Here is a 27,386-nt window from a genome sequence, read left to right on the forward strand (position 1 = left end):
ATTTTTTATAAATTAAAGGTTTATGGCAACCCTGCATAGATAGTCTATTGGCACCACTTTTCCAACAACATTTGTTTACTTCATGTCTCTGTGTCACATTTTGGTAATTCTTGCAATATTTCAAATTGTTTTATTATTATTTTATTTGTTATGGTTATCTGTGATCAATGATCTTTGATATTACTGCTACAACTCACTGAAGGCTAAGGGGATGGTTAGCATTTTTTTAGCAAAAAAGTATTTTTAATTAAGGTATGCACATTATTTTTTTAGACATAATGCTATTGCAAACATAAGGGACTACAATATAGTGTAAACATAACTTTTATACGCACTGGGAAACCAAAAAATCCAGTGACTCACTTTATTGCAATACTCACTTTATTGTGGTGGTCTGGAACCAAACCTACAATATCTCCAAGGTATACCTGTCTAACCTTTCTCTAATCCATACTACATATGATCATCTTTCCTCAGCTATGTAACTTTTCCTGGTTAAGTGGCATCCTATTATATGTATGTACAGTTTTAATTTGACCAATCCCCTACTAATTAGTTGTCCTCAATTTTTCTAATATAAACACCACCACAGCCCATCCAGTGGCACAAGCCACATACTCAGAAGTCATCTTTCACACTTCCTTCTCCTTCATTCCCATAACCTACTCATCACCAAGTTCTGTTATTTTACTCCCTAGGTCACACTCATATTTGTGTACATCTTCCATCTCTACCATTCTAATTTAAAGTATCATCAATCTGCAGTGGCCTCCTGTTCTACCCACATCAACTTTGCTCCCACACTTGTCCATCTTCTTCAGTGCCACTAGAGTAGACTACAAATTGGATGTCGTCACCTACAACCCTTCAACAGATTCTTACGCATTTAGGATAAAATTCAAAACACAGACCTCAAGACCCTGATCTCTGCATCAGATCCACTTTATGTCACTCTCTTCTTTGCTCTGCATTCCAGCTACACTAGTCTTCTCCCATGCTTCTACCATCACAATATAAAAATGATGACCACTTAATGTGTGTTTATCATGTGCTTAGTGGTTTACATGCATTATCTCATTTAATCCTCACAAGATAAATAAAACTGATATTCCTATTTTATAGATGATGAAACTAAAGATTAAAGGAATTAAGTAATTCACCCAAGGTCTTACAACCAGTTAAGTGGCTGAACCAGGATCTGAACCCCAAAAATCTTATATGTTCCAGTATAATGTTGTAAGTCATAATTCTAGTTATTACTTTAAAATGTATATCTCAGAAATAACTAAATTTCCTTGTCAATTGCATTATTATGAACTTTCATAAGATCTTTAACCATGGTCATTTTTAACTCTTCTGTCATTTACAGACAGTTCTGGGTGTACTCTGATGCTTTTGCAAATATGCTCCTATAAAAGGGTTTCTTTCATCTTCAAGGAATTCATGGAAAAGACTCTGACAAGTACAGGTTTCTGGTCACTGACTATACTGCTGAACTGAATGGATAAGCATTTTCAGAACTCTAATGGAAAACTGATGAACTCATAAAACTGCTAACAAAAGATCAAGATAAAAAAAAATTAATTACATGGGACTGAGTGAACTGATGAGGATGATTATAATTTTTGTGACTTTGTTTGAATACAAAAAAAAAGTCCCGGGCTTCCCTGGTGGCGCAGTGGTTGAGAGTCCACCTGCCGATGCAGGAGACATGGGTTCGTGCCCCGGTTTGGGAAGATCCCACATGCCGCGGAGCGGCTGGGCCCATGAGCCATGGCCGCTGAGCCTGCGTGTCCGGAGCCTGTGCTCCGCAACGGGAGAGGCCACAGCAGTGAGAGGCCCGCGTACCGCAAAAAAAAAAAAAAAAAAAAGTCCCAAAGGACTCAGGGGCAAAAAATATACAAATCAATTTTCACTGCAAAGTAAAGGAGCTGTTACAGTGGAGGATTACTGGACTGAATGTCAATATTATGACATAGTATGAGTGTGTTTCGTGTTTGGTAATTGCAATCATTGTTGCTTTTGTTGTGGTCATCCATTTACAATGCTTGGTGTCTATTTATCTCTTGTAAAAATAAAATACAGTGTGTGTGTGTGTGTGTGTGTGTGAAAAAAAAAAAAAAAGGATCTGAACCCAGGTCTGAATCCTGAGTTCATTATATCTATTTCCTCAGATGTGCACTCTTCAACCAAATATAGTTTATCTTGCCACTACTGATGATGCCTTGAACATATTACCTATATAGCAATGTTCAATCAGGTGTTTGTACTTTGCAAAAAATTATTTCCACCCACAACTACGTAAGACAAGACTTACTCCTAACTTCTCTAGCCCATCCAGTATAAAAAGTGAAAAGTTGCAGTATCTCTAGACCTATGACTGTGAATTTTGAACTTGTTGGTAATTTCAAAATATCAAAAATAGTATATAAATAGGCTTTTAAAATAATGTTTCTGACAGTCAATGAATACTGAGAGAAATTAAGGTTGGAAAGTACCTTAGGGATTGCTCTAATTTATCATTTTGTTTTATAAATAAGCAATCTGAAGCCCAAATTAAGTGTCTTATCTAAGTTGTACAGCAAGCTAATAGCAATGTCAGAACCATGAACTTCCAATCCAGTGCTTTCTGTTATAGCAGATTCCAATGAACTGGATAGACTCAAGAATTTTACTAGTGTCTTGTCTTTCAAGCAAAAAGATTCCTTTGCGATGACCTAGGGGGTGGGATACGGAGGGTAGGAGGGAGGCTCAAGAGGGAGGGGATATGGGGATATATGTATGCATATGGCTGATTCACTTTGTTGTACAACAGAAACTAACACAGTATTGTGAAGCAATTATACTCCAATAAAGATCTATAAAAATAAATAAAATTAAAAACTAAACATAATCAAATGATGATGATAAAAAATAAAAAGCATTCAAAAGAAACAATAAAAAACTTACACTGAAAAGCCTGTTTCTAATTAACATCATAATTGGCAGTAAAGTTATCCTTCCACTCAAAGTGGCTTATCATCTGCATTTCAAATTTAGAATAAAAAAGAAATTAAAAAAAAGAAATAAAGAGAATACCTTTTTAGTCCATCTTTTTACTCCATTATATCCTTTGGTTACCAGCTGTCTATGAAAAAAGCTGTTGAAGAAGTGAACCTAGAAAGACATCAAATACAAGCACTCAGGTTATATTAAGCTGTGCCAAGACTTAACTTCACAAGAAAATGGAAATTTTAAAATCCCTGAATGTAAGATGGACCAAAAAATGAGGAAAAGTTTCTTCTTAAAAATAATGACCAAAACATACATTAACCAGTTCAAAGTAGACTGTTTCAAATTTTCATTAGGATGACCTCACAGATGTGGTTGGTCTATAGTCAGAACTGGAATGGGGCAGTAAATAAATTACCTGAATCCAATCAAGTAAAGAAGCAACCTGATAAATCTCATCAAATCAGGTGATAAAGTTGAAACAGGCTATGAAAGAATCAGGTAACAATTACTTTGAACTCAAGGGATGTGGAGTACAAAACTAACCCCATCTGAAGGATGTGGATTTGGAGACTCCTATAGTCATAACAACTATAAAAAGGCTTTAGCATGATCATTTCTAGCACTGAAAAAATTACCCTAGTCGTATGTAGCATCATGTCCTGCATCCTTGGCTTTTTCAAAATTCTGGCTTATAAACGAGTATGAGCTCACCTGAGACGGTAAACATACTACAGTCTTAAAGTGTTCACTCTAACTTTGACTCACTTGAGATGATAAAACTGTTCCCTTAGTGCTGAGGTTCTCAGGGTGTGGTCATCAGACCAGCAGTATCAGCATCACCTGGGAACTTGTTAAAAGGGAAATTCTCAGGCCCCACTCCAGTCCTACTAAAACAGAAACTATGAGGGCAGGGCTCAGCAATCTGGTTTCTGAGGATTCTGATGCACATTTGTTTTGAGAATCACACAGTTTAAGATATTAATAAAAAAGGCTTGTAGTAGCTATCTCTAGACAGTAATCCTCAAACTTTGAGTCCTTCAGAATCTGCAGGGCTTGTTAAAACACAGACTGCTGAGCTCCACCTCCAGTTTCTGATTTAGTAGGTGTCGGTTGGATCCAAAACTCTGCATTCCTAGTAAATTCCCAGGTGATGCTGATGCTGCTGGTTTGGGGACTATACTTTGAGAACCACGGCCTTGGTTAAGTGTCCTTTTCATCCAATGAAGGTTTAGAATTAAATGTAGTGGTAATGAAGGGAAATTATACTCTTGAAATTAATACTTTTATGTTAAAAATCATCTGGTGTTTAAATCTAAACATACAGGTGTATGTTTAGATTTCTGATGATTAAGAGAATTTGACAAAATAGAGAATCTGACAGATTAGCTTCATGATACCAATTTAAAATGTATAACAGATTTTTGATTTTAAGTGGAAAGTTATGACATTTTGTCTTTATTAATAAAGTGTTGGAATCTGAGATTCATTATATTTACCTGTTTAAATTATTAGATTTATAAAAGTTTATAAAGTACTTGGAAAGGTTTTGCTTGAAATTAAAGCCTCCCCATCAGGCAATGTGAGTACTCAGAAAGAAAATTTAATATATTAAATTTTAAAAAACAGTAACTAAGCTCTTGAGGGAATTTTAGAGTTTAAGGGGGGTTAGTTTGTATTTAAACTGAGTATCAAAGATTAATCCAAGAAAAAGTGAAGATGAATACTACTTTACTACATTTTTAAAGGGAGTAATACATTAAGTTAAAGTTTTTTAAAGTTAAATTTAAAAATTCAAAGCAAATAGTCCTTCTTGTGCATCTACCCACTAAAGAAAAAAAAAAAGCCTCTTCAAGATATCAAAAACACACCCATTCTGAAATAAATAAGCAGGAAAATACTGGCATCATGACTTTCTTATGCTGAAATGATTTTATAGACCTTATGCGCAATCCTAGCACATATCAAGACAAAAATCTCCTTTTAAAAATCTAAGAAATATCCAATAATTACATAAAGTTAAAAAAAAAAGCTTCTTCCTTTAATACACAAGGATTCTTTCTCCTAAAGAGAAAGTTTTCACTTACTTTGTCTGGGACTGCATCCATTATCAGCTCACCGTACATATTAATGACCTATAAAAAGTCAACATAAAACCAGCTTACTAATAACCCTATGCAATTCAGAACATCCACTCAGAATGAATAACATATTGCTACTGCTAAAAGTAATCAAACCTTTCCAATACTGTACTGCGTTAGTGAATGAGTCACTTCAGTAAGGAATAAAGAATCCTTGATTCCAAAAGATAATTGTGAGGCCAACCTAGAGGTTATTAATTACATTTTATTGTCCAACATCCTCTGCAACTTCCATGCTGAGAATATACAATACACTAACCTGGTCATTCAGCCAATTCTGACCATCCAGGGTTGCCAGATCATCCATATCCAGCATGTGCTTATTGTAGAAGATGCGGAAGTTGCATTTTTGATGTCTGGCCCGATAGTTTGTTATCTCCCTATTGATAAAAGGTTTTCTGAAACAGAAATATTTTTAAAGAAAAAGTAAAAAAAAAAAAAAAAAAACACGAAACAAAAGTTCAACTCAGTTTATTGCTAAGTATCCTTTTTTTTTTAAATCAAGAGAAAAGTCATATAAGCCAACAATTTTCTTTTCAATGGCTTAACTTAAGCATCATTGACAAACCTATTAGAAAAGTCTTCATTAAAGACATCTTTTAATCTTCCAAGGACATCTTTTTCACTGAGTGGGACCAAACTGCCATACTTCTTCATAACCTCATCTAGGAATCCTTAAATAAAGGAAGAAAGAAAATTTAAGATGGAAAAGGCATTTTCAGCAAAGTCACCGTCCCATTACGTAACTTACACACAACACTTAACATACATTTAACCTACATTACTAAATGCATTATAAAAAGAAATCTTTTAAAAGTTATACTTTGTAAAAAAAAATTAAATGGATCAGGCCCTCACCATTCCAATCTAGAGAGAAATGCTCTAAGCCATCATTTCACATTGGATTTTTAAGCTACTGATGCATTGTTAGAAAATGGATAGCTGAAACTAAAGACTGACATTTTTCAGTATCTTAACCTTGGAGAAGAATCCTATCTCCCAAAGGTAAAACCTAAAGGGTTTAATCACCTAGTTAATGTGTCTATCACATTTAGTAACTGAAGAAATTATCTTTTTTAAAATCACAATTAGAATTGTTGAGATCACTGTCATTGTATTTATTATTTGATAAAGGTGTGAAATTTCACATCTCATAACAAGGGACATATACTAAGGCATTTTTAATATACAATTTGATAGTTATTTTAATACTCATGATACTGCATAACCCTATGAGGTGAGCTAAACCCTTTGAAGTGAGCTTAACTGGGTAACAGCTGGTGAGGCATGTTTTAAAAGAGGAAACAGAATTAAAGAATGACTTCTTGACCAGGATACAGGCTAGTCTTTACGTCAACTTAAGTAATAGGTATATGCATTTTAATGGTTTCCAAGAGGATCCAATGAAGAAATATACCTAAAAATACGCTAGGAAATAAAACCAGGCCATTATTTCTAAGTAACTACAAAGAAGCTGAGGGAAGGCTTAGAGGCTCACAGAAGTGGAGATATGACTTAGGCTATCCACTGAGTGGGGAGTGGGGAGAACAACAGTCTGGCTAACCATCAGTCTGACAGTTAAGTCCACCGAGTTAAGATGGAAAAAATGAGGACTGTTAGCCACTTATTTTACCCAGCCCCCTTTCTAACTTCAAGAATGGCCTCTGCTAAGTATCTATATAAAATGGACAGAAATGATCACAACACAGTAACTGTCCTGGAAATGGAGTGTTTTGTATGGGGGAGGAGCAGACAAATGTGTGAAAAACCTATTTTCCTCCTGTTAGTCTCCCACCAGAGTAGCTCCCAACTTGAAAGGCTTAAGAGTACAGTAAGCAGGAAAGAGTTGCTTGCTTATGTCTGCTCCTGGTCTAGGCTTTAGGCATCCAGAAGACAAAGGGAGTCTCATGTTCCAGTTTAGTCAGAGTAGGAGATGATGACTTGGGGCTTCTACACTAGGAATCCATTCGGCCTATGTTTGCCGATAGTGTTTACTATATCATATCTTACAGTTGTCTAAGCATAGTCTTGTGTCTACATGGGAGAATGGACCCAAACAGAAGATAAGGATTCCCAACATTTGAGAAACTGAATTTAAGGAACAAATTTTATACAAAAATATTGCCCCTAATAACAAAAAATTAAACTTTAGGCCCAGCAACCTTAATTGAGACTCTTCAAATAAGAAAGCAATCTCTTCTACCAATCGAATATGGACCCAATTCCAAATTTGTAACAAGAGGTGTCCTTGTTATGTTAACAATGTTATTTCTGAACGGCAGTGTTTGGGGGATTTTAAGTTATTATGTTTAAGTTGTTATGTTTTTTTCCTCTTATCTGTATTTTTGTTTTCACTTTCAGATGATAAACATGGATTGGTAATGCAGTAGAAAAGCCCTACCTGGATCTTCAAGGACAACCCTAATGACAATGTCTCACTGATGCACACACCATTATCTCACTAGGACCAGAAGTAAACAACAGTTAAAACGCGCTCATACTGAAGCCGGCGTGCCTAGAGCCTGTGCTCCACAACAAGAGAAGCCACTGCAATGAGAAGACTGCGCACTGCAACAGAGTAGCCCCTGCTCTCCTCAACTAGAGAAAACCCGTGCACATCAACGAAGACCCAATGCAGCCAAAAATAAATACATAATTTAAAAAAAAAAAGCACTCATAAGCCAAGCACTAGCATACCTCGTTTCATCCTTATAACTATCCTATGTGTTAGACAGTATCCCTACTTTAAAAATGGAGACAGGCGGCTTAAGGAGGTTAAATAACTTCCCCAAGGACCCTTAACTAGCATATGGCAGAAATCAGGTTCTGACTGTAGGTTATGTGACAACAGAAACTGAGCCGTTAACGTCTATGCTGTGCCACCTCCAATGCAGGAAATATCTATTATCTCTTCTCTACAAAACAACTTAGTTCTTCATTTTACCTTTCCCTTCTAATACCCATGGGCCAAGAGTAACCCAAAAAACAGACTTCTTAAAATGAGAGTTACAGAATTCCCTGGAGGTCCAATAGTTAGGATTCCACGCTTCCACTGCAGGGGGCAGTGGTTCTATCCCTGGTTGGGGAACTAGATCCCACTTGCTGCAGGGCTCAGCCAAAAAATTAAAATAAAATGAGAGTTAAATTCACTATTTATCCACTTGTTTTCACCAAACCAATGAACCAACAAGGAAAATGCATTTGGAATATACAATTTCTTTTATTCCAGAAGTACTAAAATTTTAGTATGACCTAGAAGCAAAGGATAAAATATTAGGAAAAAACAAAACCATGAAAAATTGGAGTTCAAATTATATTCCATCTTGTAAGTACAAAAGGTAATAATGTGAAAAACAAAAACTGAGGTGTTTTTTAGAAGTTAAATTACTCATCATGTTAAACCAACTGTGTTAGACAGCTTTTTCTTGCAACAACTGATATGGGTCACTTGGATCACATCCCACCCTGAAAGTGGAAGGGGTTCATTGTGTTGTGCACATATGAAATGCAACCACTTGGTTCTCCAACAAGATACAATACACATGTCAGAAAGGTCCCATCAAAAATAAGAAAGGCACAAAATATCTAAGAATAAACTTAAGGAATGTGCTTAAGTTTATTAAACTTATTAAACAAGTGAAAAGCACTACCAAATTCTAGTAAGGGACACAGATCAATAAATGGAGTAATTCTTTGGTTTTTAGACAGGAAAACTCCATATTAAAATGAATGCAATTTCCCCTAAATTAGTCTATTAATGTAATGCAATACCAATCAAAAGCCACTGTTTGTTCATTGGTTTAATTGAAAAACCAAATCCAAATTCATCTTGGGACAAAAATGTGAGAAATTCTTAGAAATTTTTGAAAAAGATTAAGGAGGAGAGGTGAATAGGGGCAAAAGAGAAGAGGAGAAGGAGGGCCTAATCCCATCAAATTATAAAACCAAATAACAGTGATTGAAGCAGAATAGTGCTATCACAGAAACAGAGAAACCAACCAGATAGGAATCAGAATGGCAGGCAGCATCTCATAATCATGGGGAAAAGATGAATTAATCAATAAATAGTATTAGAACTACCAAGTAAATCTTTTGTTCACAGTTGAAATTCATTTTGGTGTAAAGAATGTAGGAATCCGGGCTTCCCTGGTGGCGCAGTGGTTGAGAGTCCGCCTGCTGACGCAAGGGACACAGGTTCGTGCCCTGGTCCAGGAAGATCCCATATGCCACAGAGCGCCTGGGCCCATGAGCCATGGCCACTGAGCCTGCGCGTCCGGAGCCTGTGCTCCGCAACGGGGAAGCCACAACAGTGAGAGGCCCGCGTACCGCAAAAAAAAAAAAAAAAAATGTAGGAAGCCATCTTTAGTTTTTTCCAAACACCTACATGTAAAAATAACACATTAATAGTCTAGAAAATAGGGCTGAATATTTTTACAAACTTGAAATGGGAACAAGCTTTAAGTATTTATGCTAGTATCAATACATGACCATAAACATTTTAAAATAAAGTGGCAGCCACCCCATAATTCCTTTAGAACTTTTATGCCCTAATGAACATGTATGTCTTAAACATGTAAGTAGCAAACTATACTCACTCTTCTGGAAGCTGCTTTTTTATATTCAATACATGGATTTTTTTTCCCTAAGTCAATTCAAAACAATCTAGTGGTCCATTAAATTGATCTGGCATATTTTAACCAATTCCGTGCTGATGGCCATTTGTTAATTTTTAGCTCTCTAAATAATGTTACAATTAAAACCCTCAATATATCCTTGTTCTAGTGTTTCCTTAGAACACACTTGCTAAAATTCAAATTTCTGAGGGAACTCCCTGGCGGTCCAGTGGTTAGGATTCCATGCTTTCACTGCCAAGGGCAAGAGTTCGATCCCTAGTCAGGGAACTATGACCCTGCAAGCCAAAAATTAAAAACTAAAAACATTTTCAAATTTCTGGGTCAAAGGACATTAAAACTTGCAGATTTTCACTTATGAATTTGGTTATCTATATTTACGAGATTTTAATGCTTATGGAGTCAAATTGGTATACTTTTATTGCTTCTGAGTTTCCTATCATGCTTTAAAATGTCTTATCAATATAAGATTATAAAAATGGTCTTGTGTTTTTTTTTTAACAGCTTAAGCTATGATTCACATACCATAATTCATCCTCTTAAAAGTCTACAATTCAGTGGGTTTTTATATATTCAGAGTTGTACAACCATTACCATTACATAATTCCAGAACATCTGCATCACTCCACAAAAAAACTTTGTATGTATTAGCAATTACTCCTTATTCCCCCCCTCCCCAACCCCTGGCAACCATTAATCTACTTTTTATCTCTATGTATTTGCCTACTCTGAACATTTCAAAACGACAGAATCATATGGTATGTAGCCTTTTGTGTCTGACTTCTTTCACTTAGCATGTTTTCAAGGTTCACCCAAACTGAAATATATCATTCCTTTTTATGGCAGAATAATATTCCATTGTATAGATATACCAAAATTTTATTCATCTATTCATCAGTTGATGGATATTTAAGTTTTTTCCACTTTTTGGCTACTATGAATAATGATGCTATGAATATTTGTGTACAAGTTTTTGTTTATCTGTATTTGTTTCTAATTAGTTAACTTTTCAATCCACCTGGAACATACTGTGATACAGGAATCTATTTCTTTTCCTTCCAAAACAGCTAATCTGAGTACAGAATCCTAGACTTTCCTACCCTCCCTGAAATTTTTTAAAGTTGTCTTGTACAAACATAACACTACTGTTGTTGCAAAGTATTCAACTTGGTTTTTAAGAGAGTAACTTTCTGAACAAATACTGCATCAGTTTATGCAATATTTGATAAAAATATGAAACACAAAAGTAAATTTTGATAAGTACCATGGGCTCTTATTAAATATATAAATACAAAATGAGCATAATGTGCAGTTATATTAGAGAAGAGCCAGCATTCAGGACACCACAGAATATTGGCTAACACTACAAAGTCAATTAAGGGAGCATATACCATGCTGATTGTCCTATACTGATTCCTATTCTGATTGCTCTATTAATCCTGATTACTTGAGTTTAGTTCAATTTGTCTCTTCCATCGTGTTGGCTTTCTCCAGATGTTTGGTGATAGATTACAGGCTCATCTCTACTCGAATAACTTGCGGGTGGAGGGAAGGCTGTGATGGGCAGTAGCTTTTGCTCTGCCTTGAACTATTTTCAATGTGAGGATGCTAAGAACCCCCAAAACAGTTCTTCTGGAAAGGGTTGTTCTTCATTCTTGCCAGGCATTATAAGTAATGGGACAGGAGTAGAGGGGAATGTCCTGCCTCTCCACACCAATCTCCTATTCTTAGAATTTCAGTGCTATATGTCAATTATATCTCAATAAAATTGGGGTGGGGGGAGAAATTTCAGCTTGATAGCAGATATCCTCCTTGCTGATATATGGCACAGGCAGGGAGAGATGCTTTTGTGGAGATTTTCCAACTACTCGGTCTTTTACCATGGGTCTCCCCTTTCCTCTCCACCTCCACCATCTCCAGAAATGGTACACCCTCAGTGTTGCACCATTTTCCTGCACTAATCTTCCTTCTGTCACTGGGGCTCCCCTCTGGATCTCCCCTCTACTTTATGCCTTGTTAGTTTCTCAGTTTTTGATCTACCAAAACTCTCTTTGTTTTTGAGTATACAGATACATATGTTTTAAATATATTTTTCATAATTTCTATGGGTTTGGTAGGAGGAAGAAGAGATTCCATGGGCTTACTTCATCCTCGTAAATCTACTATTGGTTTCTGACAGATATTCTTTACTAAGTGAAGGAAGTTTTCTTTATTCCTAGCTTTCAAAGAGATTTAAACACAAAGGAAGCTAAGCTTTATTATCAGGCTTTCAGTACTTGCTGAGATACCATGACTTTTCTCTTTTAGCCTATTAAAATAACTACATTACAGATCACTAAATGTGAATTCTGTAAAAAATTCTTGTCTTCACGTTATGCTACAGTTTTACTATAGGACACAGTCAATTTATCAACTTTTTTGGAAGTGCTACATATATATTTGTAAGTTAATTGGTATTTGTGGGTAAATGCTAACTTTTTCAGATTTATGAATCATGGTTCTGCTAACCTCATAGTAGGGAAATTTGTCTTCATTCTAGGACAGCATAAACAACAGAATTTTTTTTGAAAGATTTTCTAGGACTCTGTACTTTGTCATTTTGTGAGGAAAAGTTTTTCATACATACTTAATGGTTGAAAAAGCAAAGTGTTCAGAATTGTTTAAACCACCAAGAAGTAACTCTCCTAACTCCCCAGAAAAAGCCATTTATAACAATTTGATATATCTGTCCAGATATATCCTATACAAATGCATGTGTACACATATATACATGTACTCGTTATGTGCACATGTGTCTTTTAACAAAATGGCCTCCTTCTGTTTTGCAACTTGCTTTTTTCACTTTTCGAATTTATTCTTTAATAGCTTCATAGTATACTGCCTGGATATGCTGTAATTTATAGGTCCATAAAAACACTTGCTTTGGTTGTCCTCAGTGTTTTACTACCAAGACAATACTATAAGTAATGTCCCTGTACAAATATATTTGTACTCTTTTATATCTTGGCTAAATTGCAAGAAGGGGAATGGGTCAAAGACTGATACTGCCATATTATCTTCCATAAGTGTTTATACCAAATGACTTCATGGGGTAGATTTTGACAAGATGACTTTAAAGCACTATGTAAAAACTTGAAGCCATAATGTAAAGACAAATAAATTTTACTATGTAAGAATTGAAATTCTCTGTTAAGCAAAAATGTCATACACAAAGTCAGGGTACTGAGGGCTTTTACCAAAATTTAATTTAACATCTTTAAAACTAGGCCAGGGGAGGCAGGCTCGGACGGCCCAAGGAGCTGCAGCCGCCCTTCGAGCCCTCCTTGCCGACACTATGCTCCAGTTCCTGCTTGGATTTACTCTTGGCAATGTGGTGGGAATGTATCTGGCTCAGAACTACGACATACTTGAAGAAATTAAAAAGGACGTGGACGCCAAGAAGAAACCCCCTAGTTCATGAGGCCGACTCTAGCACTGCCTCCTGGATAAACTGATTCTACTGTTCTTGAGGGCTTCCTTTACCATCTGAACCAAAAGCTTTTGTTTTCATCTCCAGCCTCAGCAATTTTCTTCTTTGCTAGACCCTGCATTGCCTTACACCACAAATGGGGCCACAAGTTAAGAACAACCCTTACTTTTCCAACATCCTCACTTCTTCCCTTCCTCCTTCCAGCCACTTGGGAGGTCCTGAGAATGGAATTATGGTGCTAGATTAGTAAACATGACCTTTAACTAGTAGTTTCTCCCTTATTCTTTGGGATTTCTACTACCGTTTTTTTTCCGAAAGAAAAAATGATGAGTTTTGTATAGCTGATGAGATATAAATAATGCTGATTTCACAGTCTAGCAATTATACTGGGTGTTTAAACCTTTGGTACTAAATTATGTTGTTTCAAAATAGTAACTAAAATGAAAATCTAGAAGCCAGTTTCTGGTGAATTATCCACTAATTTTATATTGTTGTCAGGAAGCTCCATAGTTGCTAATTTAACCAATAAATCAATTTGCTATTCATTAACCAAGAAACTCTGTTCTGAGAACTCTATCAGGAACTCGGGAATTTAAAAGTATTTAAAGTAATGGCCTTTGTCCTCAGTAGAATTCATAGTCTCGTATGCATGTTTTTCTTAATGGTGCATTTGATCTCGCTCTATTCTCTCATAAGAATCATACTTATTTTATTATAGGCACATTTTACATTACATGGCAGATAAATGAGAAGCTGTCTATAAAGGAAATTTTATGCCTTTTTACATTTAAAAAAATGTATTTACATTATAACTTTATAGTGGTTCTCATTAAAAAAAAAACTATAATGATGCTAAGGACCTTGAGGGTAGGAATCAGTGTATCCTGTTTGTTGCCACATTCTTAGAGCCAACAATGGTACATAGGAGCTTCTCATATATTAAATAAAATATAAACAATCCAATAGAGAAAAAGGCAAAGTAAAATTATATACAAACAAAAAATGGCAAAGACAGAAAAAGATGTTCAAACTTTAAATTTAAAAAGGCAAATTAAAACAAAGAACTCTCTTGTGATCTATGAGACTAGCAAACTTTAGCAAATGCAAACGGGTTCAACTTTTTAGAGGGCAATTTAACAATTCTCTTAAAATTTTAAGTGTGATTATCCTTCCACCATCATTTCTACTACTAAGAATTTAACTTACAAAAACAACCATAGAAGTATAAAGAAGTAATTCCACTGCACCATTGTTTATAGAGGGAAACAACTAAAAGCAACACAAGTGTCCGTCAATCAAAAACTTACTAAACTATGGAACATCTATATAATACAGCAATATAAAAGAATGTCTAAATGCTTAAAGGGAAATCCATGTGGGGAAGGACCAAATAGGACTCTCCTAGAAAGGATAATGGACAGCAGGTGTGGGCCAGAGATTGAGGGAGAATAAAGGAAGAGTGCATACCAGAAAGGCAGATTGACAGCTGTTCATCATCCACTGGAGAGGCTTTTTGACTGTTCTTCCCACCTCCCACTTGATTTTCTAGTTTGAGTCCACTGCACGTCAGAGGAGCCTCCAGTGGACTTTTACAGTAAGGGTGGTCCAGCAACTTAGAACTAAGAATGTTCTGCTTGAAAGATCCATCCTCATCCATCTGGCATGAACTCTCATTCTGAACAGTCTCTTCGGACACAGGCCCATCTACACTACTCACAGATTGATCTGCCCCAGACACTGACAGTTTTACTCTGTCATCATTGACAGTACTTGTCCGATTTTCCTGACCCAGAGCCATAACTTCTCCCTCGGTTTCCGAGATAAACATGTTATTAGAATGATGTTCTGGTAAGGGGATGTCATGAATCAGCTCTGTACACTCCCACTTAGGAGAGGAACAGGGTGACTGGTCCCAGATGTATGTGGCACTGCCATTCTGTTGGTCAGGGAATGCTTCATCTAAACTAAGTTCCTTGCCCAAGAGAGGGCTTCCTTTAGTGTGGCCATCAGGCACATGAGAGTTCTCTCCCTTCACCACAGCATTGCTGTCCATATCTGGAAGGTATGGTTGATGCCGACAAGAAGGGTCTTTAGGTTCTGGGGAAGGGAATAAGCTGCAACTGCCACCCTCACTGTTCTCCCTAAGGGTCTCTTGATGGTCCCCAGTGACCTGCACCCAGCTTCGCTGGGCTTTTTTTAGCTTGCAAACTTTGCTTTTTGTTCTGAAGTGCTGGGATCTGAGAATCCTGTACCGAAATCTAATCATGGATAATTTCTCATACATCATATGAGGAGATACTTTTATTCTTCTATGTTGATTAAGTTGGAACTTTCTTGGAATCAGGGGTCCCCCATTCCTGTGGTGCTCCAGCCCTCGGCAGCAGCCATAACAAAAGCGCTTTCTCTTATGGTTGCTCAAGGTGACCACAATTGTGCCACTCTCACCTGGACTCTGGCTCTCCCCATTGAACTTCATAGGAGGATCAGAAGCTTGTGGCTCCGTCCTAGGTCTGTGACCACTGGCCTGACTTAAAACACTATTTGCTGGTATGTCAGTGGCTGCCTTCAAGAGACTTTTCTCTCCAGAGTATTCATGATCAGAGTTCTTTGCTGATGATAGCAACTTCTCTGCTTGGAGTTTCAAGAAGGTCCTTGAGGAGGAAATGAAGTGTTTAGTGTCCTTTCCTTTCACTTTAGAGGACAAAGTACTAAGATTCTGAACAGCCACATTGGACTTTGCCTTAGCAAAAAGGGGTTCATCCTGGATCCACGTTTTCTGGAATTGAAGGGCCTTCTTTCTGCACTGGAAATGCCTTAAATGCCTGCTCCAAGTAACTGGCCTTCCCAACTTGGCTTTCAGAATGCACAACTGTTGGTGAAAGTAGAACTTCTTAAAGCCTCCAAACCCAGTATTCCATTTCTCAGAAAAAGCTAAGTGGATTCCTTTCCTCCACAGAATTTTCCTCTGTTTTTTCATTTTTCTGATGCATAATGAGATCTGAATGCAGCTGTAAAGAAGAGAAAGAAAATTTACATTTCTACCCTAAAAATAAGGTCATAAAGATACATTCACTGGCTTCCCTGGTGGCGCAGTGGTTGAGAGTCCGCCTGCCAATGCAGGGGACACGGGTTCGTGCCCCGGTCCGAGAGGATCCCACATGCCACGGAGTGGCTGGGCCCGTGAGCCATGGCCGCTGAGCCTGCGCGTCCCGAGCCTGTGCTCTGTAACGGGAGAGGCCACAACAGTGAGAGGCCCACGTACCGCAAAAAAAAAAAAAAAAAAAAAAAAAAAAGATATATTCACAGCAATATACATTAGAAAATTGAAAAAAGCATATGAAGTTCAATTTATACTATCAGACATAATGAAATCCTACCTGATCAAGGTTTTCCCCACAATGAAAATGAGGGATAAGGGAAGACATGAGTGCTCCAACATGACCCCATTTTGCTGTACCTGCCTCTGATAGAAACAAGTTTCAAGAATCATTTCCCAATATTCAGCCAGTTTCTGATGAAGCAGAAAGGGCAGGGAGTCAGGAGAGAATTTCTAAGTGTTGACCTTGTTTCTCATTAGCTAAGTGACTTTAAGCAAGTCACCCAAATTCTGTGTTCTCATTTGTAAAATGAAGGATAGAGAAGGGAGAGGGGACCAGACACCATTTAAGACTGAGTTCACATCAAAACAATTTGTTCCATACAACAAATTTTCTTTTAAAGATTTTTTTTGATGTAGACCATATTTAAAGTCTTTATTGAATTTGTTACAATATTGCTTCTGTTTCATGTTTTGGTTTTTTGGCCACAAGGCATGTGGGATCTCAGCTTCCTGACCAGGGATAGAACCCACACCCCCTGCATTGGAAGGTGAAGTCTTAACCACTGGACTGCCAGGGAAGTCCCATACAACAAATTTCAGAAAGGAAAGGCAGGGACTTTTATTCTGTACAGTCATCCACAGGCGGACAGTCAATATATGCACGCAATATCAGTACCTCAAGAGGAAGACCGACCAGCCTCCTCTTTGTCAGTCAGTCAAAGACTTTCTGAGTGACTATGAGGAGACAGGACTCTATCAGGTGCTCTCAACCAGTTATGGTTCTGGCTCTCAAGTAAGTATAAGAAAAAAGAACCAATACAAGTGTGTGTGTGTGTGTGTGTGTGTGTGTGTGTGTGAACTTTAGGAACACACTTACAGGAAAGGGTAGATGAAAATGATAGTCAAAACCAAACATGGTTTGGGACTTCCCTGGTTGTCCAGTGGTTAAGACTGCACTCCCAATGCAGTGGGACCGGGTTCGTTCCCTGGTAAGGGAACTAGATCCCACATGCTGCAACTAAGAGCCCGCATGCCGCAACTGGAGATCCCGCATGCCGCAACGAAGATCCTGCGTGCTGCAACTAAGACCCAGCACAGCCAAATAAATAAATATTAAAAACAAACAAACATGATTTCCCCTCAGACTTAATAAGATCTAACATTACTGAAGGCTCTTTAGCCTAGAAAGAAAGGCACCAGCCACTGCAGGTGGAACAGAAGAATCAAAAACCAATATCCTAATTTCAGCCTACTAATAACTTACTAGGAAAAGCTGTATTACCTTTCTGTGCATCAGTTTTCTCTGGGGGCGGGGCAGAGGGGAGAAGAGGACTGAACACATGTTTACTTCTGCTTCCTTTCCAAATCCCATTAAGATGACAGAAATGCAGTTTTTAAAAAGGCAAAACCTCTCAGGGACAATGACAACAAAAAAGGAGACGAGCAATAAAACTGCTGAAAGAAGAAAGCAGATGAATGAGTGATAACAGACTTAGCCAGCCAAAAGAGCTGAAATCTAAGCCAGCAGTAGGGGAAGCCAAGCAGCAAGTTACAGGACCTCAGAAAGGCTCAGGAACCAAGAGCAACAATACCTATGAAGGTCAGGGAATGGAGGACAGCTGAAAAAGGAAGGACTGGTTGAAAGTCTGAATAAGAAGCAATTAGACTCTAAGATCCCTTCTCCTACCACGGCAGATGATCAAAGTTTCACTTACTCAAGGGAATGAACTAGAACAGTCAGGCACATCATGTACAACTGAGGGCAGGGGTACAAACAGGAGGATAAATCAGTTTACATAGGGAATTTCTCCCCAACCTCTTTCCTCACTCAGCTCCCAGAAAAGTTTATACCCCAAAGGAGGAGATCAGTTCTGGGGGTGGGCAGGGGGTTGGGTAGGGATAGATCATTCAAAAAGACCAACAGATACTGATATTTGGGGATGCCACAACTACACAGGCCCAAACAATTACCCCAAAGTTTAAGAAGCAATGAAACCCCCAAATCCCTCCCCAACTCCGCATAGCAGGTAACTGTCCCTCCCCAACCCAAGATTAGAAGTTTCTCCTTCAGAAAGGAAGTTCTGCAGACAAGGGGATCCCAGGAACAGTTTGAAGATGGAATTATATATTGAATATAAGACCCCACAACACTTTCCCACTCATCTCCCAAAACGCTGGCAGTCTGTCTTTCCCGTCCAAGCAGGAGATTGGAAGATTCTTCTTCAGAGAAACTGATTATTCCACAAGAAAATATATAAGTACAGGTATGCCCCCACAGAATGGCCCAGCATGGCCCACAGTGCACCCCACAAGTGACAAGTCCCACCACAAGCTCAGAACCTCCAACCAACTTCTTAGTGGTCAAAAGACAGCATAACTAAGAATCACCACACTTCCAGGGATAAAAAGTAGACAAAAACAAACAGATAAAAGCAAAAGCATATTTAGAGAAGTCAACTTAAAAAACCTGAGAAGGGGAGAGAAGGGAAGTTATTGTTTAATGTGAAGAGCTTCAGTTTAGGAAAATTAAAATAGGTCTCAGGATGGATGGTGGTGATGGTTGCACAGCAATATGAATGTATTTAATGCCACTGAACTGTATACCTAAAAATGATTTAAATGGTAAATTTTATGTTATGTATATTTTACAATTTTTTTTTAAAAAGAGAGAAGAAAAAAAACCCCAACGCTATCCTCAAAGAAGAAAACATTACATCCACTGGGGAAAAAAAGAATGGGATTTTTTTTTTAAAGGAACAGTTAAAAAAATAAAGGAGCTTAGGACACTTAAAATAGCAAAAATGAAAAACTCAATAGAAAGTAAAGGGCTAATATTACTAATATTTAATATCTTAAATTGAGGGATAAAGGAAAAGGCTGATGGAAAAATGGGAAAAAGACATAATGAAACAATTCACAAATAAATATTTTTAAATGGCCCTTAAACATAAGTAAAGATGTTCAACTTCATGCATTAAAAAATTGTCAAGGGGGTTTGGGAGATAGGCAAAATGGGTGAAAGGAGTCAAAGGTACAAACCTCCATAAATAAACATATAAACAAGTCATTCATGACAATGTACTGTACAGCATGGTGACTATAGTTAATAATACTGTATTGCATATTTGAAAGCCGCTAAAAGTAAAGCCCTCATCGCAAGAAAAAAAATTTGGGGGGTGGGGAGCTAAGTATGGTGATGGATTTAACTAGACTTATTGTAATTATTTTGCAATGTATACAAATGTTAAACCATTATGTTGTACACCTGAAACCAATATATGTCAATTATACCTCAAAAAAATTTGGCAAAAGTTATAGCAACATGTTTTGTTGGTGGGAGAAAAAAGACTTTCATACTTTGCTGGTTGGGAATACAAACTGATAAAATCATTTTGGAGGGGAATTTGGTAATATCTAACAAAACCATACAAGTATTCACCTTTTAATCCAACAACTCCACTTTTAGGAATTTACCCTGAAGATACATCTCCAATAATAATGAAAATACATAGTACATGGTTATTCACTGCAACACTGTCTGTAATTGCAAAATACTGGAAACAACCTAAATGCCCATACATAGGGCAGTGGTTGCATAAACTATGGTTCATCTGCACAATGAATGAAGCTGTAACAGAATAAGGATAAGGTCTATGAACTAACATGGAGTAATTTCCGGTTTAAATGAAAAAAGCAGAGTTCAAATGAGTATCAATGGTAAACCACTGCAATAGTTTAGCCAATGTACAGTTAGGGAGAACAGTCCACACAAGATCACCCTCACTTCTGACAACAACTGAAAGTTCAGGGAGTTTCCAAAACCACCCTCAGGTCTGATACTTTGTCAGAAGGACGCACAGAACTCACTAAAAACTGTTAATAGTTATGGCTTATTACAGCTGAAGAATGTGGATTAAAATCATCCAAGTGAAGAACTATATAGTGCAGAGTCCAGGGGAAGTAACAAATGAGGCGCTTCCATTTGTCCTCTCCCCATGGAGTAGAGACAGCATTACTTTCCCAGCACCAATGTGTGACAAAGTGTGACAAGAACTGCCAGCCAGTGAAGCTCACCTAAGCCTTGATGTCCAGAGTTTTTATGGGGGTTCATAGGCATAACTGATTGCCCACACGACTGAGCTCAGTCTTCAACCCCTCTGGAGATCGACTGATATCAAAGTCATTACCCTAAATCACACTGTTGGTTTTTCTGGCATGGCCAATCCCCATCCTATATCATATTGTTAGATTATCAGTGACCCAAGGCCCACAGGCAAATAAAGACACTCCAATCAGACATAACATTCCAAGGGTTTAGAGATTACCTCCTTAAAGCCAAGGATAAAGGCTTTCTTTTTGTGCAAGGTTAATTCTTTTCTATATTATATATAGCCACCTTTCATAAAAGAAAAAATAAGAAAATATACATGTATCTGCCCTTCTGTGCCTCCCAAATAAATTAATTAATAATATAAAAATCAGGGCTTCCCTGGTGGCGCAGTGGTTAAGAATCCACCTGCCAACGCAGGGGACACGGGTTCAAGCCCTGGTCTGGGAAGATCCCACATGCCGCGGGGCAACTAAGCCCGCGAGCCACAACTACTGAGCCCGCGTGCCACAACTACTGAAGCCCACACGCCTAGAGCCCGGGCTCTGCAACAAGAGAAGCCACTGCAATAAGAAGCCTGCGCACCGCAACAAAGAGTAGCCCCTGCTCGCTGCAACTAGAAAAAGCCCGCATGCAGCAACAAAGACCCAATGCAGCCAAAAATAAATTAATTAATTTAAAAAAAAAGAAAGTTAAATGTCAAGCTTGCAAGAAGGAAAGCAATCCAATTTATACAACAGTGCCTCAAAACAGGTCAGGAATTGGCAGCAGGAAGTTCTGTAAGTGGGGTGTGAACATGGTGCTAAAAACAAGAGGATAAATCAAATCATTTAGATACCCTTCTACTCGCCACAAAAACCAGCCAACTGCCCCTCCCTGATCCTTGCAGAAGCCTGGAGTGTTACTTTCTAGACTAAAACAGCACTGGCCAACAGGAGTTCTGCAATGATAGAAATATTCTGTATCTGCCCTGCCCCATATGATAGTCTCTGGAAACATGTGGTTACTGACCACTTGAAATGTGTGTAGTGCAACTGAGGAACGAAATATTTAATTTTATTTAATTTTAATCATTTAAATTTAAGTTGCTACATTTGGCTAGTGGCTACCACATTGGATAACGCAGCTCTAAAGGAAAAACAAAGGATTCCTGGACTGGAAAACATCTGGTCCAGTTGAGAATGAGGGTACCATACTGAAAATAGTTGAGTTAAATGAACATGAGTGTTTACATACTGAATGCTAAGACCTCTACCATTTCCCCCAGTTTAGCTACGAGACAGTTGACAACCCAGCTTATAAGCTCCAAGCAGGAGATCTGAAGATTCTTCTTTGGGAAATCTACCTAACCAAAGAAAAAAGACAAAGATAATACTGTTGAAGGTTCTCCAATAAGAGTCCAGCCAGAGTACCCTAAAATCAACATATCCCAAGCATGAACTCAGAGTACATGTAATTAAAATTAAAAGCAACCTCCACATGGGGTCCCTTAACATTTCTGCTCCTGTATTCTCGGCCATACTGTTATGTGTTCACCAAATACCAACATTCCTTCAAAGATAAAATAGGGAATTCCTTGGTGGTCCAGTGGTTGGGACTCCACGCTTTCACTGCTGAGGACCAAGGTTCAATCCCTGGTCGGGGAACTAAGATCCCATAAGCCATGGGGTGTGGTCAAGTCATAATAATAATAAAATAAAGAGCAAAGCAAATATGGTTTTTAAGAAAAAAGATAAAACACACACACAAGGGAAACAGAAGTGAGCTTTCAACTCTTATTAGATACTCACTGACCCTAGGACAGCCTGAAGTCTGAACAATTCTTGAGGGGTTCAATATTTATATGAGTAAAATTTTGCAGTGCAACCACTGTACAGATTAACTGAAGCATCACTATGAAAAAGTTCTTTCTCCTGTAGGTAATAAGAAGTAATGAGAATAGCTGCTGTGTAGTGAATAAACAGGGGAGAGGTTATCCGCCCCCCCCAAAAAATGAGACAGAATGAATGGTTTTTAGTAGGAAACAAGATTAAAAACAAAACAAAGGGCTTCCCTGGTGGTGCAGTGGTTGAGAGTCCGCCTGCGATGCAGGGGACACGGGTTCGTGCCCTGGTCCGGGAGGATCCCACATGCCGTGGAGCGGCTGGGCCCGTGAGCCGTGGCCACTGAGCCTGCGCGTCCGGTGCCTGTGCTCCACAACGGGAGAGGCCACAACAGTGAGAGGCCCGCGTACCGCAAAACAAAACAAAACAAAACAAAAATAAAATGTATTGCCCATTGGCATCAGAGGACATGAATGAACCATAAAAAGGTCCAGATTGAGAACTGGAGACTTGTACATTTATGGTACCTACTGGTGATAGGTACATTCAGCTAACACACATAAAGCAGATTAAGTTAAATATCCAATTTTGGTCTCAAGTCCTTACAGACAGAGAAGACTGCCTCAAGGACCAGCAAGTGACTTCTAAACTCCACTTCTCACGGGGTCTTCAAGTTGTCACTACCCTCCCCCGCCTTTATTTCTGTTAAATCCATAATATCAGTTTACATTAAAATTGTGAACCCTGGGTTCCCATTTATCCTTTCTCAATACCTCTACTTGAAAAGTGTATTCTGTCAGAATCTGAAATTCACCAATTTTTAGGCTTCAGAATTAAGGTATTTCAGACACAAAATTAAAAAATTTAGAGGGACTTCTCTGGTGGTCCAGTGGTTAAGACTCCACGCTTCCAATGCAGGGGGCTCAGGTTCAATCCCTGGTCAGGGAACTATGATCCCACATGCCACACGGCTTGGCCAAAAAAAAAAAAAAAAAAAAAAAAATTAGAGACTCAGTGACTTGGTTTTTCATCTTAAACACATACCATATGTCTCTCTAGATTCTGAATTTATAGATTACCTCTCTGTTAACATGGCTTTGTTAATCAGTGAATTCAGAATGCCCTTGTGTCATCTGGTTGTAGGAAGTTAACATGCTATAAACAGGGTCATTTTTAAAAAGAAAATAATTCAGCATCTTCCTTTAGAGGATTTGTGATGTACGGTCCATTTCTGGCTCTACTAACACAGGCTTTTCATCGTTTCAGTGATTCTTATTCAAAGAATAATTTGCTAATGAATGTATCTCCCCAAAAGAGAATGTTCAACTCTGCCTGATCTATTACCTTAAGAATGCTGAAAATATTAACCACCCCCCTAAAAAAATCACGACATTTTCACTGTAATGGGCAAGAAAAATACATATGAGGCACTGTTACTTCCTTATCAGTTCATCCTTTCTAGATATCTATCAAATTCTTTAAATCAGTGGCACGGTACAATTAACCAAAAAAGAAAAAGGGACTAAAAATTCAAGGACAAGCTTAAGGCAATACCAAGAGCCTCTGGTTAAATCAGGTGTTTATAAGGCAATTAGAGAAGTTATAGGGCTTCTCTAACAGTTCTCAAATTGAGTTCCATAGGAAGCTGGCTAGTGACACAAAATAAGAGGTCATGCATACCAGCATTGTGGGGGATGGTGGTGGAGAGAAACCTGTGGACAGTACAGTGAGTTTATGACAAGCCAGAACAAAAGTGAAAATATTCTTTAACTGGAATTCTTCCATGGTTTATGAAGGCTTGGCATAAAAGTCTACTAAGAAACTGATTTATAAAATGATATGGTCTTTATATAATTCTGCCAACAACAAAAAAACCTGAGCAACATTTAGTAAAAAATTTTACTGTAAAATCTAATACTTTCATTAAAGAGCATTAAGGAGTCTAATTGCATAGGGAACTATGAAAACAGAATTACATAGAGCTACTGACAAATGACTTTTTTCCCCTTCTGTGCTCTCAGAGATACAAAACCTGAAATAGTACTATTGATTCAAGTAAGGTTATTTGTTAAGGAAAGGAAGAAAAAGAGAAAGAAATTTAAAAAGCATAGGCAACAGGGTTTCCCTGGTGGCTCAGTGGTTAAGAATCCGCCTGCCAATGCAGAGAACATGGGTTCAAGCCCTGGTCCGGGAAGATCCCACATGCCATGGAGCAACTAAGCCCATGTGCCACAACTACTGAGCCTGTGCTCTAGAGCCCGCGAGCCACAACTACTGAGCCCAGGCACCACAACTACTGAAGCCCACGTGCCTAGAGCCCATGCTCCGCAACAAGAGAAGCCACCACAATAAGAAGCCCACGCACCGCAACGAAGACCCACTCGCTGCAACTAAAGCCCGCGCACAGCAACGAAGATGCAACGCGGTCAAAAAAATAAATACAATAAATAAATTAAAAAAAAAAAAAGCATAGGCAACAAACTAATTGACACTTCACCTCTCTGAGCCTGTTTATAAACTAAAATCTGCGTTTTCAAATGGTGAATATCACCTGAAAAGCTTTTTAAAAATCGCAAATACCCAGGTCCCATTTCAGATCTATTAAGGTAGTGTCTGGGCATCTGGGGTTTTGTTTTAATTCCCCAACTGATTCTGATGTCCCTGCAGGTTTTGGAACCACTGGATTAGATGACCCTCAAGGTCCCTTCCGTATCCATGACTTAAAATTCCAAGTTGACAATTCTGTGTCAAAGGAACTGAAGATTGCACTTCATCATGCTTCACTGAGCATCATCACACTCCAATGAGGGAAGGCAAGTACCCTTAATTTGTCTGACCAAGCAACCGTAAGAACAGGTGCTACTCACTCAAGTCACTGATTGCATCTCCCTTCTCCCCTCCCCAAACACTTCTCTTAGGGTCTACTTAAACTTCAGAGCAGGGAATGGTCTTCTCTCACCAATACAGAGAAAGGTATCTCCTCATATTAACTTAGAACTGTAATGTTCAGCCACTCAAAGGATTCAAGTCCTTATATTTATTCTCTGAACATTTTCAATTAACATGAAATGCTTTAGAAGCAGAGGGAGGAGTCCTCAGAAACGTGCAAAGAATTCCTTCTAAAGAGGGCCAAGGTGTGAATGAAGCCCCTCCCAGCTTTTCTCCTAGAAAGGGCCCACTAGACATACTGAGCAAGAAGCAAAACTGATTTAGGTCATCCCTCATACACCAATAATGTGTAATCAATAAGCATGAGACCTCTGGGTGACTAGGAGCAACTGATTTCTTTCTAATGCTGCCCGACCCAAAGCAGAGACTGCAGTTAGCTTTTAACCACAAGATCCTAGTATCTCTTCTGGCACCCTTCTCCATACCAAGCGTAGTTATTCTGGGTAAAAGACATAATTAAGAACCTACCATTAAGCGTCCTGGGTATTCTTAAACCGACTTTAACCTGATTCCCAAAATATTTCATGATTAACGTTCTGCTTTCTTCATTTCATTTAATTCTCCCAACTAATTTATATAGGTATAAGAGAGTTCCACTTCATATGGGTTAAAAATGTCTACACAAGATTAAAGCCACCAGCAAGTGGCAGGCCAGGATTTCAATTCTGCTTTTCGAACTCCAGCTTTTCGAACTCCAAGTCCAAAACCCTTATCTCCGACATCCTCTCCGCACCCCTCCTCCCCCAAAAGAGTGGTCATACACTGTAACGGGGGTTGATACTGCCTAGCATAAACAGAAGGGAAAAACAGGCTTCCCACCGCCCCAATGTTCAATTGTGCCATACCCGTTCACTAGAACAGGGTCCCAGGAGTGTGAGGATGGAACCAAAGGCAGGAAGGAAGCAGAATTGTCCGAACAAATAAAACCCAAGACGGCAGGAGCTGGAGGACCTCTACCAGCAGCTCTTCCGCTCAAAGATTCCCCCGGCTTCAGGAAGAGCGGCCGGGGGCGCTAGCCCTCTCCGCTTCTGCGTCGTACAGCTCGGACTGGCGAGAAAAAGGGGACACTGGTCCCTCGGGACGAGCTCCTTCCCCGCCCCCAGAAAGGCACAACAGCGCCCGGGGAGAAATCCGCTGCCTCTGGTTCGGCGGTGGGGGAAGAGCAGCGCTCGAGGCCTCCAGGCCAGGGTGCTGAGCTGGCGCGCACTGGCGCGAGAATGGCCAGCCAGCCTGGTCCGTCAGTCATTCGCCGTATTTGACACCCGGGCTCCCGCTTACCTACGTCCCTCGCTGCCGGCACCTGCCCCGCCGTGGGTCCAGATACTGCGGCAGTTCGGACTGCGGCCCCGCCTTCGCCAGCTTTAGGGGAAAGCCCGTCAGCCAGCAGACGTCCGGCCTGCTTACAACGGCCACAGCCGCCGAGCTTCCTCTGGAGCCACTGCCGAGAAGCCGGCGCTCACTTACAACGTCACCTTCTTCGGTGCCCTTCCGCCTCAGCCCCGCCCGCGCCGCGTGCAGGGGACGGGGGAGGGAAGCAAGGGCTCGGCGCTGGGGGCGTGGCCCCGCCTTCCCTCCACTTCCGGCGGCGAACGCTCCCCCGCCCGCCCGGGACGTCTTTCTGACGATCCGCGCCCCCGGCGTCAGGACTCCGCTTTTGGTCGCGGACTCGGCTCTTTCCTCGTGGCGCGTGAGGATTGTAGAAACTGCGATCTGAACATTGCAGAACGGGTTTGAGACTTCTTTACAGCCTGCTCTCGAGTTTTTAACCCCCATAGGGCTAAGGCAAACCGTAGCTACTATACGGCGTCTCCCTCCACTAATCCTTTTTCCCTTTGGTCAAAAGCGAAGGACCACATTCCTGCTCTGGCTGCACTTTGAGGCCTGGCCCAAGCTTTTCTTCTCTGGTTTTTCCATGGTGATCTTTCCCCTTGGCATTGCGATGTGCCTCTATATCT

At 39.2% G+C, this 27,386-nt stretch overlaps 3 protein-coding genes across 17 annotated transcripts in view; 2 read left to right on the forward strand and 1 right to left on the reverse strand.

The window, feature by feature from the left end:
- The window catches only part of NCBP2 (nuclear cap binding protein subunit 2), a 32,759-nt gene extending 22,515 nt beyond the window's left edge, over positions 1 to 10,244 (forward strand). For 2 of the 3 annotated variants that reach the window (XM_073804070.1, XM_033855660.2), the window contains exon 5: positions 7,494 to 10,244. Coding sequence is in view for 1 of the 3 variants with exons in the window: in XM_033855660.2 (XP_033711551.1) it covers positions 7,494 to 7,497 (4 nt within the window). In the remaining 2 variants the exon portion in view is untranslated. Of the gene's footprint in view, positions 1 to 1,122; positions 1,237 to 1,369; positions 2,094 to 7,493 lie in introns of those variants that run through there. The other variant, XR_012331477.1, reaches the window with a different exon arrangement.
- Positions 1 to 26,863, reverse strand: part of SENP5 (SUMO specific peptidase 5) — a 42,460-nt gene extending 15,597 nt beyond the window's left edge. For 8 of the 13 annotated variants that reach the window (XM_019922723.2, XM_019922721.3, XM_033855656.2 and 5 more), the window contains exons 1-6: positions 26,710 to 26,862; positions 14,700 to 16,240; positions 5,701 to 5,806; positions 5,392 to 5,530; positions 5,079 to 5,126; positions 3,079 to 3,156 (exon numbers count right to left, since the gene is read on the reverse strand). In XM_019922723.2, the coding sequence (XP_019778282.1) occupies positions 3,079 to 3,156; positions 5,079 to 5,126; positions 5,392 to 5,530; positions 5,701 to 5,806; positions 14,700 to 16,209 (1,881 nt within the window). In that variant the 5' untranslated portion in view covers positions 16,210 to 16,240; positions 26,710 to 26,862. Of the gene's footprint in view, positions 1 to 3,078; positions 3,157 to 5,078; positions 5,127 to 5,391; positions 5,531 to 5,700; positions 5,807 to 14,699; positions 16,241 to 26,709 lie in introns of all 13 variants that reach the window. The other 5 variants (XM_019922725.3, XM_019922720.3, XM_073804068.1 and 2 more) reach the window with 3 other exon arrangements.
- On the forward strand, positions 10,381 to 13,223 carry LOC109547863 (short transmembrane mitochondrial protein 1-like). Its single transcript, XM_019922732.3, has one exon. It carries the CDS (start codon positions 13,098 to 13,100, stop codon positions 13,221 to 13,223), a length of 126 nt encoding a protein of 41 aa, XP_019778291.1. The 5' UTR covers positions 10,381 to 13,097.
- Positions 26,864 to 27,386: the final 523 nt, after the last annotated feature.

Source organism: Tursiops truncatus, chromosome 4 (genome assembly GCF_011762595.2).
Source record: "Tursiops truncatus isolate mTurTru1 chromosome 4, mTurTru1.mat.Y, whole genome shotgun sequence".
NCBI lineage: Eukaryota > Metazoa > Chordata > Mammalia > Artiodactyla > Delphinidae > Tursiops > Tursiops truncatus.

Excerpts from the sequence above, each read along its gene's own strand:
- LOC109547863 (XM_019922732.3), top strand. The coding sequence starts at position 13,098 with ATGCTCCAGTTCCTGCTTGGATTTACTCTTGGCAATGTGGTGGGAATG.